General features: G+C 47.9%; 1 protein-coding gene and 1 long non-coding RNA gene across 2 annotated transcripts; one reads left to right on the top strand and one right to left on the bottom strand.

Annotated features, from left to right (window-relative positions):
* Positions 1-10,743: 10,743 nt before the first annotated feature.
* LOC123086302 (uncharacterized) lies at positions 10,744-14,527 on the bottom strand. Its single transcript, XR_006440782.1, has 3 exons — positions 14,273-14,527; positions 11,112-11,667; positions 10,744-11,031 (listed from the first exon to the last, which is right to left on the bottom strand). It is a non-coding gene; the product is annotated as an uncharacterized lncRNA (long non-coding RNA).
* On the top strand, positions 10,859-13,841 carry LOC123086301 (laccase-22). The gene is made up of 6 exons (XM_044508053.1): positions 10,859-11,044; positions 11,381-11,532; positions 11,888-12,132; positions 12,216-12,347; positions 12,446-13,369; positions 13,441-13,841. The coding sequence occupies exons 1-6, from the start codon at positions 10,937-10,939 to the stop codon at positions 13,569-13,571; spliced, it is 1,692 nt and encodes a 563-aa protein (XP_044363988.1). The 5' UTR covers positions 10,859-10,936; the 3' UTR covers positions 13,572-13,841.
* Positions 14,528-15,139: the final 612 nt, after the last annotated feature.

The raw sequence follows: 15,139 nt of genomic DNA, 5'->3' as shown, positions 1-15,139 counted from the left end.
CTGACGTCCCCCACCGGAGATACAGTCCAATACGTACTCCAAATACTATACACAGACTCCAACAACGCAGCCGAATACGAGGCCCTATTACATGGTCTCCGGATGGCAGTTTCCATGGGCATTCAACGCCTGGAGGTGCGTGGGGACTCGAACCTCGCAATATCTCAAATAAATGGAGACTTCGATGCCAAGGATCCGAAAATGGCGGCATATCGCAACGCCGTCCTCAAAATGTCAGCTCGGTTCGAGGGGCTTGAATTCCACCATGTGGCTCGGGAAAACAATCAGGCGGCGGATATCCTCGCCCGTATCAGTGCTAAGCGCGACCCTGTCCTACCTAACATCTTTCTGGAAAAGCTGTTTAAGCCATCCGTGGTATGGGAAGGGGACACCGGTAACAATAGTCCGGACCCGGCCACAACACCAGATACCGAACACTTTGACACAATCAGAGGCTCTGCCATCGAAATAACACCTTCAGCCCACGTGATAATGGCCATCATCGCCCTGTGGACAGAACCATTCCTGGCCTACCTAACCAGGCAGGAACTACCCGAGGACCAAAATGAGGCACGCTGCATAGTGCAGCGATCTAAAGCCTACAAGGTCCACGAGGGAGAGCTTTATAAGAAAAGCACCACTGGAGTCCTTCAAAGGTGCATCTCCGAAGAGGAAGGGCGGAAGCTTTTGGCAGAAATCCATGCTAGACTCGGCGGCCACCACGCCGCAGCCCGGGCCCTTGTAAGCAAGGCCTTCCGTGCAGGTTTCTATTGGCCGACGGCCCGAGCAGATGCACAGTATCTTGTCCAATGTTGCATCGGTTGCCAGCTTTTTTCAAACCAAAGCCATATGCCGCCTACCGCTCTCCAAACAATCCCCATTACTTGGCCCTTTGCGGTCTGGGGGCTTGATATGGTCGGACCCCTCAAAGGAGGAACCCATAAGAAAAAATACTTACTGGTCATGGTGGATAAGTTCACCAAATGGATAGAAGCCAAACCCGTTAAAACGGCTGAATCCGGACCGATGATAGACTTCATATCTGGGGTTGTACACCGTTATGGCATCCCCCACAGCATCATCACTGACAACGGCACGAACTTTACAGCCGACGAGGTAAAACTTTGGTGCAGCAACATGGGCATCAAGCCTGATTATGCTTCTGTCTATCACCCGCAAACTAACGGTCAAGTCGAGCGAGCAAATGGTCTTATCATGAGCGGCATCAAACCCATACTAGTGCGGTCCTTAGAGGAATCAAACACACACTGGGTAGAGGAGCTCGACTCCGTACTATGGGGGCTGCGGACCACGCTGAATCACACTACCGGATACACACCATTTTTTATGGTGTACGGCGCAGAGGCGGTTCTGCCTTGCGACATAATTCATGACTCACCTCGAGTGCGCATGTACGAAGAAAAAGAGGCCGAGCTCGATCGGCAGGACAGTTTGGACGCCCTGGAGGAGGAGCGCGACGTGGCAAAAGCCCGTTCCGCATTCTATCAGCAACAGGCTCGAAGGTATCAAAGCAGAGAAGTACGGGCCAAAACCTATAACGTTGGCGAACTAGTTCTACGCCTGCCGGAGAAGAAAAAGAACAAGCTCAAGCCCAAATGGGAAGGTCCCTTCATTATTGACCAGGTTCTGACCGGTGGAGCGTACCGTCTGCGGGATGCATCGGACAATCGACTCGAGCCAAACCCATGGAACGCAGCCAGACTCCGAAGATTCTACGCCTAGTGCCGGACTCTATGTTCGTCTCCTTACCCCCGTCAATTTTTTGCATATCCGTTATCTGTCTTTTCTCTCTTTCTCTCTTCTTTTTTCTTCTCCTCAAGGCCTTAAAAGGCTAACTTGTGTCTTGACTACACAATCTTGACGCACTAACCGCGCTCATTATACCTGGGGGCTTCTCATACAGAAGCTTAATATAACTATTTTTCTGGGCTTTATGCCCCACACATGTGTTATTCTTCCGCATGTACCTTTTTTCGCCATTATATGCATCGATATGACTTAAGTTTTGGCCAAGCTGGGTTGCCTGGCTCTTGTATTTATGCCCTACGTTCCCATTAATTCGGCTAGGACATAAGGGGAGCACCTCTGCGATTGTTACTGCCGGGTCAGCCGGATGTGTACCTCAGACTGGGTGAAGCTGAAAGCTAGCGTTCTTAAGGGAATATTCGGTCGGTGAACAAAAGATGACTTTTATTTATTTTGATACATGCCCCTAGATGTTTATAGTCAGCGTCTCTTTTCGCAGTTCGGACATGCACATTAGGGCATGCATACCCAGGGAAAGGAACCCTTAACGGAACTATTCTCCCTAGAAGATGTTTCTTAATATCCATGTAATATAACATAGCTAGTTGGGTACTTGTCTGTTCAAGCACTTATGACCCCTGCGCCTGGTTTCCACGCATACCCCGGTTTTTACATAACCGAGCGGGTATTCGGATACACTCCGGACTATCAGGTCCAGAGGTCAAAGCGAAAAGGTCCGCCATGACAAATGATTTACAATCCGACTAGGGACATTATATATTTCACTTAAAGTACACAGTCACTAAGACTGATTAAATTCTTCTTCTATACCATCCAACAGGCTGTCTAGCCTACAATCCTGTTGGGAATACTTTGCGGCTAATTCTACTTGGTCATACACCAAACTGACGGGGATCTCTTTCCCATCAGGCCCCACAGGTCCGACCTCGGCCATGTGGTTTGGGTCAGCTTTGGTATATCGCGTCTTCACCATGGCCCAGGCTTCCCTTGCACCTTGTCGGCAGGCTGATATCTTCCATAACCGGAAGCGCCGCTGCACTCCCTTGAGCTTCTCTATAAGCTCCCCCATGACTACTGGCGGGGAGGCGGATGGCCACAATGCTTGGGCAATACCCTGCATCACATGCCGAACTTGTTCGTGCAGTTGAGAGAGCTCTGGTAGAAGATCACCCGCGGACCCGGGCATCTCGTCCACGGGACGACCCATCAGCATACCTACAGACATAACTCTGTTAGTCGGCTTCTTCGCCGAACTCTTTCAAAAGTTCATTCAAGCACTTACTGAAAATGCCGTGTCGAAGCCGCTTATTCTCCTTCACGGAGTCCGCAAGCTGGGCTCGGACATCTTTCAGTTCCACGCCTAGCTGGATATTGGCGTCCTGGAGATTATTTTTCTCCTGCCTGACCCGCGTAAGGACACGCTCGCTAGCATTTAGCTGTCGATTAGCACGTTGCGCATTCTCCGGCGTGGCCTCCGGATTCACTCCGGAGTCATCTGCAACATCTATTGTTAGATTTGCATGCCTGCAACATACTATCTGGTACATGTCATTCTTTGCAATGGAAGCAAGTGTTACCAGAGGGGCCCTTCTCAGACTCCTTCAAGGCGGCAACCGCGGCCCGTAGCCGGGCTTTGCACTCTTCCAGCTCTTGAGACAATTGGGTATTCTTCTCTGTAAGAACCTGCATAAATAATGATCCTTAAATCAGTTGTGTCAACTGTTTCAAGTCTCAGGGGCTACTGATATATATAATCGTCAGATTTTCTTACCCGTATATCCTTTACATACTGGTCCGTGGCTCTGGCAAGACCATTTTGAGCAGCACGGATGTACGCGTCTCCTGAGTTGAAGGCATCGAACGCCTCTTGGGAGAAACAAGCGTCACGGAGTACGGCCCGGCGACGCCTGTGATTCATGGCGCTATCCACTTTGGAATTTGTAGCGGATAGTCTATCCGCATCCTCTATAGGAGGAGCATCCGGCGTTCGCCCCGTGTTAGCTTTCACCTCTATGTCCGGCCCTGGAGCCCGACTGGTGGAGGCGTGATCGGCAACCTCTCTGGATATAGTCCGGCGAGCATTTTTCCTACTAGGAAACATGGACGTCATTATATTTTAAGAAAGACGACAACCACGGAGCGAGGTTCTGTATCATACCTCTGCGCCGGCGTCTTAGTCCTGACCGCCTTATTTTTTAGCCTACCCGGCTTCGGTGTCCCTTGTTGGCGAGTCAATGCAGGTTAGGCATGGCGTCCCAAGGGCCTTCCCTGTAAAAAACACCATATGTGTATGGTAGGTGAAGTGCATAAAAGGGGATCCTTCTCAGAAGTTGGGACTCCGGTTTTTCTTACATGCGATGCAGGGAGTAGCCCAGGATAGTCGGCTATGATGGCCACCATGGCATCATCGCAGCTCAATTGATAGAATGTCCTGTCGATCAGCTCCACAAATATGTCCGGATCCTCTTCGAGTCCGGGATCAAGGGCCCAGTCGGGGTCCTCCGGTTGTGGAGGTGGGATGTTGACCTCCCTTACGGCTTTTCGTAGTTCCTGCCATGAAACGGCAAGGTGAGTATTTATGACAAAGAATGCGGGAAGGTTGGGAGTAAAAAGTGACAGCTCACCCAGCTTGGGGGGTTGTACATGGAGAATCCATCCCGTGGCTTAATACGGATAAACTCATCTTCCTCTCCCTTGAACAAATCGGACAGAATTTTTGCTAGAGCAGCAACTGAGTTCGGTCCCTTGCGCCTGCAGCGGGTGGCATCATTTTCCCCGTTAAAGCGCCACATGGGATGCCCTCAATATTGAAGTGGCTGCACCCCCCGCATTATACATATTGACATAACCTTGATTATTGTCAGTCCTGATTGAGCCAGCACTTTTATCCGGCCCATCAAGTAAAGGACTTCTCCGTTATCTTCCTCCTGAGGGCTCCGTGGGCGCCAGCTCCAGCGTTTCTTCAAAGGGGCATTGTCGAACTCGGGAAGACCCATCCGAATGGGATCTGGAAGGGGGACGTCCTCCATGTAAAACCACTCCGAAGGCCAGTCTTCGGACGTCTTCTTCGGGGTACCGGATAGGTATTCGGTACCGGCGATGCGCCATATTTCAGCTCCGCCCACTTGATATATTGACCCCTCCTGTGTGCGGGGCACAAGGCAGAATAGCCTCTTCCACAGCTTGAAATGAGCTTCGCAGCCCAGAAACAGCTCACAAAGAGCAACATAACCAGCGATGTGTAATATGGAAGTGGGGGTGAAATTATGCAACTGGAGGCCATAAAACTCCAAGAGCCCGCGGAGGAACGGATGGATCGAAAATCTAAGCCCCCTTAGTAAATAAGGGACAAGGCATACCCGCTCCCCCTTGGAGGGATTGGGGAAGCTCTCCGTTTGCTCCCCGCCATTATAGGTGGTGAGCCCGGCTCGAACGGGGACCATATACGCTGGAGGGAGAAATCCCTGGGTCTGTAACTCTACTAATTGGCTGTGTGGAACGGAACACTTCTCCCAGTCACCGGGCTTAGGGATACGGGAGCGGGAGGAGGAGCTGCGATGGCCGGCCATGTTGGAATGGATTTTTCCGAGCGCGCTCCGATGGATACTCGCCGTGGGAGGATGGTGTGGTATGGATCTAAGAATCCCTGTCTCTTTAATAGACAGTTTTCTTACATGGCTAGGGTGGCGAATGTAAAAATGCCCTGGCTCCTCGCATTCTCTCGACACGTGGAAGATAGCCCTTATTGGGCGCGGAAGCCAAGAAGTGCAACATTTATGGAGAGCCGGACACTACTTAGCAGATATTCAGAATTTGGAGAAGAACCCGCCTTGCAAAAGACAAATCTGCGCGCCGGACTCATCGTCATTGAAGCCCGGTTCGGGGGCTACTGAGGGAGTCTTGGATTAGGGGGTCTTCGGACAGCCGGACTATATCCTTTGGCCGGACTGTTGGATTATGAAGATACAAGATTGAAGACTTCGTCCCATGTCCGGATAGGACTCTCCTTGGCATGGAAGGCAAGCTTGGAAATACGGATATGTAGATCTCCTCCCTTGTAACCGACTCTGTGTAACCCTAGCCCCCTCCGATGTCTATATAAACCGGAGGGTTTAGTCCGTAGGACAACAAGAATCATACCATAGGCTAGCTTCTAGGGTTTAGCCTCTACAATCTCGTTGTAGATCAATTCTTGTAATACTCATATCATCAAGATCAATCAAGCAGGACGTAGGGTATTACCTCCATCGAGAGGGCCCGAACCTGCGTAAACATCGTGTCCCCTGCCTCTTGTTACCATCCGCCTTAGACGCACAGTTCGGGACCCCCTACCCGAGATCTGCCGGTTTTGACACCGACAATAACCCTGACATGGGGCCTTGCACTCACCTTAAAGGCTGCTAGTGATGATAGATAGCGCGACGTATATAAGAATAGATAGCAGCGTTCATACATGAAAACAATTTTCAAAAAATTCTAAACGTTTCTTAAAAAAATGAGAACAATTGTGAAATGCTGACCATTTTTTTAAAACACATATAATTTATGAAGTTCCAAAAAGATTTTTTGAAAAATGTGACACAGATTTTTGAAAATCCAAGCATTTTTGAAACACGTGAACAAATTTTGGAATTCCGATCACTTATCGACAAATGTGAACAATTATTCAAATCGTTAACATTTTTTTAAATGCAAACAAAATTTGAAATTTCCAAATATTTTTTAAAAACATGAATTTTTTTAATTTGTGACCAAAAAGAGAAAACAAGAACATATTTTAACTTTTGAACAATTTTAAAAGGCGACCATTTTAAAAAAAAATGTGTACAAATTTTAGAAACACGAATAGTTTTCTTAAAATTTCTGAACAGCCCAGTCCAAATTCTCGCCACGCCGCCCTCTCTCGGCCGCAACCAACAATCCCGGGTTTGGCCTGCCACGTCAACAATCCCTGTTTGGGAATGCCCTCAAGATTGAAAATAGACCGGGATCAGTGAGTTTGGTGTGCTGGTCTCAGAGATTAGAAGTTGAAGGTTCGATTTATCTTTTGTCTACAAATTCAAGATTTGTTTTGAAATTTTTCCGATATCTCCTTGATACTAATATATATTCTCTTTACATATAAAGAAAAGTATAGCTAAGCATGATAATAAAGTAGACGTTTCTTGGATTGATAAAAAGAATTCGGAACAACGCATGCACATGGACAAGGCCCAGGGATACCATCCGTAACATCGGTTAGGGAGTAGACACATACCACTGTATACTGTATGTGATGGTCGAGAGTAAGAAAATAAAGCTGAATCCTATTCCAATCTGTGGAAAGAAAAAGAAAGACCTGCAACTGCATCGATCCATTCCTGCACGGAAGGAAGGGAAGCAGAGGCAAGACAAACCGTGGAGCCGTATCTCCTACCTATCTATTCTACTACTCCTACCTAGTAGCAGTAGTATTGTTTGTAGCAGACAGAGCAGTGTCTGTCGTGGCAAGTCGCTGAGCAGTGGTAGTAGTAGCAGTATCTATCTATTTGCTTTCTTTTTCAATCGCCTTTGCTTTGCACCGTTTCCAAGGATTTCTTTTCTTCTTTTGTTTTCACTCGCTCACCCGCAGTTTCATGGGAAATCGAATTCAAATTCTAGTCGGCTCGGTGGCAGGGCGTAGAAATCACATGAACCATTTCCTTCTGGAGTTAAAATGGTGTATCATATCACCCGCAAAAAATAAATAAATGGTGTATCATACAACTCGAGAAAAAGTGGCGTATCGTAACCTTGTTTTTTTTGTTTCAGAACCAGTGCAAATAACCACTTAGCTCGAATTTGGAAGCTGAACCTGCCTGTTTTTCTAGGCCTAAATTACACTTTGCACCGTATTTTTTTTTATTTATTCTCTTGACAAAAAAAGTAGTAGTCATGTTCCTCTGAGGTGGAAGATGGCGTGTTGAGATATTCACCTTTGTACAATTACGCAATTTTATTGGCAATGTTCAGACACCATCTTGTTGCTCTGTGTTATACATGCAAAAAGAAAAAAGTTCCATGTGCTATTTCTAGATCAATATAGCAACCAGCAAGGTTGTCAAGATTTTGAAGAAATATTTCCAGTACTTATGTAATTGTTAGAATTGCATATTTTACATTTAGGCAGGTAGATCTTCTCCTTGGCTGCACCAGAAACGCATGAGCAGCAATAACTTACATCCATTTATGTCAGTTAAGACTCATTTACTACAACCAGTTGGAAGATGACAAAAATCTGAGGCAGGCACGAACAGAGGGAGATGCAGATCGATCGGCGTTCGAGGTTGTTCCAGTAGTGTTGTGTTGGTTACATCGAAAGTGTGGTATCATATCTTGTCCTGATCTTCTCGGCGGTCGAGAAAGCATAATAATAGTATTGTTGATACGGCTGTGAGGTCGGAATTACGGCGCAGGACTTGACTGTGACGCCAGAGACTCCATCGTCCATTTTCAGTCTGTTGTACTCCCTTTGTTTCTTTTTAGTCCGATATAAGGTTTGGTCAAAATCAAGCTTTGTAGAGTTTGACTAACTTTATATTAAAAAATATAAACATTTATAATATAAAATTAATATTATCATATGCATCATGAAACGTATGTTCATACTAAATAGTTTTAGTATTGTAGATGTTCATATTTTTTAATATATATTTAGTCAAACTTTATGCAATTTGACTCTGATCAAATTTTATATGCGGAGTAAAAAGAAAGAAGGGAATACATGCCTGCCGACCATCTAGCCAGGTGGAGATTTAGTAGCTAGCTTGGCTTTGAATCAATCAAAGGAAAGCTCTGTCCACTCGACAAATGTCATGCATGAATGAAGGGTAAAACAAATGCCATGCCTAGCTAGACAAGACAGGAACCTCCCAACCACATACAGGATGCGATCCATGATTCAGTTAAGCTCGAGCAAAAAAGAAGTAGAAAGGAAAACGCTTAAGTTGAAGCACACGCACCACTTTTTTTTTTAGAAACCGGCAGGAGCTCTGCTTTGCATTAAGGAGAAGAAAATTGACCAGAAGAAAAGAATTGACCATTTTATAAGAAAAACCAACCAACACCGATACAACGATACACACACCAACCCCGAGGCTGCGTACCTAACGAGCCGACTTCCCTGTCGTCCAAATGATCAGAGTTGCCACCCCACCATACGACCCAGAGCCACCACTCCAGCTTACAAACATCAACAACTCACACACGCTGGCCCGAAGGCCTCATTCCACATGAGCCGGCGAGTCTGCCTCCCACCGGACTAAATCCGGCACTCAACAGCAAAGAGGTGCTCTTCGGAGCCGTCACTCCGACTTCCTCGCTAGCCCGGAGGTCGCGCTCCACCTGAGCCGTCGACTCTGCCGCTCACGCGACTAGATCCGACACTCCACAACATTGTTCTCCGGAGCCGCCGCTCGGACTCCCTCATTGGTCCTGAGGCCACGCACGCACCTGACTGACGATGAACCCGCAAAGCCACCTGAGCCACCGCAAACTAACGAAGGACCAGTCCTCCAAGGTGTCGCCCCCAAGAGGGAGCGACGAGTATGCCATCGATGCCCGCTCTATGTCACCTCCCAACGCGGCACTGTGGGTGAAACCCTCGCGCTGCCAACGACAATGAGGGCTGCCGCCAACCCTTTGCCGCAGTTTGCGCCACACCCCACTACCAAAGGCGGCGGGGAGGATCTTTGCATCGACGGCCTCCGCTTCGGCTGGGAAGACAGTGGTTGTCTCACCAACGATGGAATGCTGGGGCGGCAGCCCCAGGAGGCAACGGTGTCGACATGCACCTCCCTCGCGGAGGTGGTCCGACAGTAGCCTACGAGGTGGCAGATCCGGAGCCCTCGCGCTCGGATCGGGTGGTGAGGCGGGCCGTCAGTTTGTGGCGGCGGCGAGCTGCCTTGCGTGCCTGGTCATGTGGCTTGGGCAAGGACGGTCACCGGAGACTGTTTGCTGGCAGGCTGCAGTGATGATGGATTTGGTGAGCTCCGGGCCAAAGCCTAGCTCGACCTTGGTCGATGCCGGCGTCGACTATGTCCTAGGACGTCATTTCCTTTTTGGAGGCGTCATCGTGGATCCCCTTCACCACCATTGTCGCCCCGGTCACGGGCTCTCCGGGTGAAGCACACGCACCACTTACTAGATAGACATCCATGATCCATCTCTTCCACATCACCAAAAGCGGTTGCCATCTCCATCCCCGTCCCCATCCCCATCCCCTAGGCTAAGCTAATTCCCGTCCCTCCCTCCCTCCCTGTACACCTGACAACTAGATGTATCAATCAATCCGTTGATCGATTTGTTTCTGCACAAACAAGACAATATATGGTTGCAACCGGTCAATATAGCTCATGTATATCAATCTAAACGACACATCAAGCCTAGTAATATCTAGCTAGTGATCTGGTGCATAACAAATTGCACTATGAGATTCTGCACGCCACTGAACTTACTGATAGCTCACTTGTCACATCCGGCTAATGTAATTTCAAAAGAAGACCACTAAATTAACCGAGGAGCCGTGTTTATTCTGCCTGCGCTAGTGCTAGGCTATAAGGCTCAGTGCATGCAGCTTTGGGTTGCTTGTACTACATAACATACATACGTTGTACTACATGGAAGTGGACTGCAAGTTACTTAAAGATTGATGGCTATTAACCGACACCCGTACTAGCTACAGCACTGGCTGGTTAACAGCACAAGTGCTCTTCCCAGTGAGCAGAGACAGGTACGTGGAACCAAACTCCAAATCGATAAAGGTAGATGCACTGCAAGTCCTGCAGATGGCTACTCATTTGTACTAGTATGTAAAGGAGTTAGCTGGGTGCAACTGGGAGCTACCTTTGCATATCTGCAGGTGAAAACACAAGAAGAAATTACCTGCAATCTGCACAATTCCCAGCACAGCTAGCCAGCCTTGCCAAGCAAGGGTTTCTCACCTAAAATGAAAAACGACATGGCAGCTAGAAACCCAACACCGCCCCAGCCCCCTCCCTGGGCCATTAAAACCATGCGTCGCCCGGCCTGTCATTCCATGCAACCAGGCATACTGCACTGTCTCGACTCACAGGCATCGTCGTTCGTCCTTGTCTCCTCCGATCAGGTAGCTCTGCCAGTGCCAGGCAGCATGGCCATGCCTCGCCGTCTTGATCAGCTGCTCCTCCCCCTCATGGCCAGCTGCTTCCTGCTTCAGGCTCTCAGCGTCCATGCCATCACCCGACACTACAAGTTCAATGTGAGAATCTTAACACAAGCAGCATATGCTTTCATCATCAGAAAGACACATATACGTAGATACTCACCGGAGGAGCAATAAATAGCTAATGACTCTTTTCTGCATGTAGCCAGGGTCGTATAGCATTGCACCACTCTTTACACAACCCGATATGGAGTACAATGCTTTCTTTGCCATAATTTCGAAATGTCATTTTCCTTTCTGATGCAACATAATACTGTGAAAACCAATCTGGCCCAGCGCCAATAAAAAAAGACAAAACGGCCACCCTTACACCATGAGGCGGCTACAGAACTCAGGCTGCCGTGATGGTTTACCATGGTTTCACTCGTGCAGGTGGTTATGAGGAACATGACACGGCTTTGCTCAACCAAGTCCATCCTCACTGTTAATGGCAAGTTCCCGGGGCCGACCCTCTATGCAAGGGAAGGCGATAATGTTCTTGTCAAGGTCGTCAACCATGCATCTCACAACGTTACCATCCACTGGTAAGACATTCCATGCTTCAGCTGCAATTTATAGCAGAAAACTGCCACCTCAAAGTAGCAACTGCATGCCCACACATATAAAAGACAGCCTCAATCTTTCTGGCATGCTGTTGACGCCTGAGAATTTTTCATTTGCTGGAAAAGAAGAAGGAAAAAGGTTATGCCAGCTAAACGTTACAAGAAGGAACATGTTTTACCTTTGCATTCATCTAAGGAACCACGCATCCTCTCCGTTTTTTCAGCCAAGACACATCCTTTCCATAGACAGGCAAAAATAAAAGAAAATTCATACATAATATATTCATATTTATGCAGCACACATACGTATATAACTTTCTAACTGAATCATTATCAGGCATGGGGTAAGGCAAATCCGGACTGGGTGGTACGATGGACCAGCCTACATTACACAGTGCCCAATCCAGCCAGGGAGCAGCTTTCTGTATAATTTCACCGTTACTGGCCAACGTGGTACACTCCTATGGCATGCCCATATCAACTGGCTGCGGGCTACCGTCCATGGTGCTATTGTCATACTACCCAAGCTTGGAGTACCCTACCCCTTCCCTGCTCCTCACAAGGAGGCAGTTGTTGTCCTAGGTATATGTATAATTGATCCTCATAATTGCTATTAATCGAGAATAACCCATTCAGCACTGAAATTGCTTGATGATGCGCTGCAGGTGAATGGTGGAAAGCTGATACAGAGACTGTAATCAACCAGGCCATGCAACTAGGAGTAGGACCCAATATTTCTGATTCCCACACCATCAACGGCCACCCTGGTCCGATGTCTGATTGTGCCTCCTCCCAAGGTATATGAATGAAGGTGCTACAACATCCTGTTATTGCAAAGTCTATAAATTTCCATTATAGAGTAAAAAATTGGTTTCCTGATGAATGTTTTATGCAGATGGATTCAATCTCGATGTCGAAAATGACAAGACATACATGCTCCGGATCATCAACGCTGGTCTGAATGACGACCTATTCTTCAAGATTGCCGGGCACGGACTAACTGTGGTTGAGGTTGATGCAGTCTATACCAAGCCATATAAAACCGATATCCTGCTCATCACTCCAGGCCAGACTACAAACGTCCTCGTCACTGCTGACCAAAGTGCTGGCCGTTACCTTCTCTCAGTCTCTCCCTTCCTGGATGCTCCACTACAAGTTGACAACAAAACAGGCACTGCTACCTTGCACTATGCTAACACTGTCTCTGCCACAGCACGCCTCACTCTCGTCAAGCCACCACCACAGAATGCCACCCCTATTGCATCAAAATTCTCTGAGTCGCTCCGAAGCCTCAACTCCAAGGAGTACCCAGCCAATGTGCCACAGACAGTAGACCACTCGCTTTTCTTTACCATTGGTGTGGGTGTCAATCCATGCGCAAACTGCATTAACGGGACCAGAGTGGTGGGCACAATCAACAATTCGACATTCGTTATGCCATCCACCCCAATTCTCCAAGCCCGTTACTACAGCATTCCAGGGGTCTTCACCGAAGACTTCCCAGCAACACCACCACACAAGTTCAACTACACAGGAAGTGGCCCCAAAAACCTTCAAACCATGAAAGGAACCAGGGTTTATAGGCTGCCATATAATGCTTCAGTGCAGGTCATACTCCAGGATACAGGGATCATATCAACAGAAAGCCACCCGATCCATCTGCATGGATTTAACTTTTTTGTCGTTGGGAGGGGTGTTGGTAATTACAACCCCCAAACCTCCCCTTCCACATTTAACCTCATCGACCCCGTTGAGAGAAACACCATTGGAGTTCCTACTGGAGGCTGGACAGTAATCAGGTTCAGGGCAGACAACCCAGGTAGAGATTTCAATCCTACATTACCCTACTGCTTACTAGAAGGAGTTGCTTGATATGTTGTTCTATTCCAGGTGTGTGGTTTATGCATTGCCATTTCGAGGTGCACACGTCATGGGGACTCAAGATGGTCTTTGTGGTGGACAATGGGAAAAGACCTAGCGAGACTCTAATTCCACCACCCAAAGATCTTCCCCAGTGCTGATTACAAGAAGAGTAACCGGATTCAGTCCAACTATGAAAAACAGATGCTGAAACTTCAACAGTGGTGATTTACTCAGTGTGCTTTTGCTTGACTCCTTTGGTCACACATTTTCCTTTCTCTCCTTTTGATTTGTTTGCTTGATTGCCAAGATAGTGTATACAGGAGCAAAAGACATCAAAGCCTGAAATTAGCTTTTGCTGTCCTATTAACATTTTCCCTTTTTTGGAATAAATGGAATTGCATGTGTTCGCATGCACATGAATTTGGGAACTGGAGAAAGCTCAGTCCCTCCTTATTTTTTTATCCCAAATAAAAACTGGTGTTCTAGAAGGCAGCTAACGTATAACTGAATTTTACTGACAGACAGACATTAAGGACACATTCCTAACTCGTGTTAAACAAGAGTCTGCCACAAAAATCTGTTGTCTAAAAATTCCATGTTTGGTCCTGATCCATGATCAGTGTTGTTCTCTTCCAGGAAGGAAGACGGAAGTCATAACACCCTACAGCGAAATTGGGGAGCCTAAGATTATCTAAATTAAGATCAAGGATTGTCCCAAAAAGGATCTTCTTGCTCCTGCTCAAATCAATCTAATCTAAGACGAGTTGCCGTTTTTCTTTCTGCGAGGGAAAAGGAAGCCAGACAGATGAACCTCTACCCTAGGAAGATTGTAAGAAAAAGAAAAGAAAAAAAGACAAACCTGCAGGAGTGTGCGAGGAGGTGGAGCGAGAGGCTGGAGAGAGTCTTGTCGAGGCGGAGGAGGAGGAGGAGCGCGAGGGCGTCGTCGTCGAGGACCACGCGGCTGATGTGGGCGAGGAGCCAATCGCCGGAGATGGGGTTGAACATGGCAAGCCCCCTTCGAGCATGAGCGCCGTTGGGGGATGTTCGCCGATGAACCCCAACACGCCACTACTGCAACGGCTTGGGGATGCCGGGGGAAGCTACAGCTTTCAGAGCATCCATATAGCCTTTTTTTTTAGGGGGAGAGCATCCACACATAGCCGAACTCGTATCCTAACCTGCCCAAATGGCCCGGCCCGGCCAGGCACGGCAAGTACACGACGGGCCGTGCCGGGCCGGCACACGGGCTGCCCTCCCAAGGACGGACCTTATGTTACATTGGCCGTTTGGCACGCCACCAACGTAAAATTCAGCCTATTCAGAATGTTTTGGACCTATATTAGGCCTATTGGGTTGTACAAAAATAAAAATAAACGGGCCATGTCGTGCTGGCACTCGTGCCCAGCCTCACGGCCAGGCACGGCCAGATTATAACGTGTCGACCAGGCCCACCACGGATCAGGCACGCGGCCAATCGGGTCGGCATGCTAAGACCGGCCCATTTGGCCAGGTTTCTATCCTAGAACTCCTCCACGTTTTAACTCTTTAAAATATGAGAAGTTAGAAAGTGGCCAGGCCTCAACGAATCTTCGGATTTAACTTTTCAAATGAATTAGACATAGGAAGTGTATTTCCCTCTTCTTCCTTCTTCTTTCTTCCACCCCGCCCAGTCAGGTAGCATCTCGGCCAAGCACACCTTTGGTATGTCACCCATCCCTGACCTCGT

Source organism: Triticum aestivum, chromosome 4A, assembly GCF_018294505.1.
Source record: "Triticum aestivum cultivar Chinese Spring chromosome 4A, IWGSC CS RefSeq v2.1, whole genome shotgun sequence".
Taxonomy (NCBI): domain Eukaryota; kingdom Viridiplantae; phylum Streptophyta; class Magnoliopsida; order Poales; family Poaceae; genus Triticum; species Triticum aestivum.
Note: the sequence above shows the minus strand (reverse complement) of the source record. Positions and strands in the feature narration are given on the sequence as shown.

Bases quoted from the DNA above. Each gene is read 5' to 3' on its own strand.
- LOC123086301 (XM_044508053.1), top strand. From the start codon at position 10,937: ATGGCCATGCCTCGCCGTCTTGATCAGCTGCTCCTCCCCCTCATGGCC. The intron at 11,045-11,380 runs GTGAGAATCTTA...TCACTCGTGCAG, and splicing joins CCCGACACTACAAGTTCAAT to GTGGTTATGAGGAACATGAC. The intron at 11,533-11,887 runs GTAAGACATTCC...AATCATTATCAG, and splicing joins CACAACGTTACCATCCACTG to GCATGGGGTAAGGCAAATCC.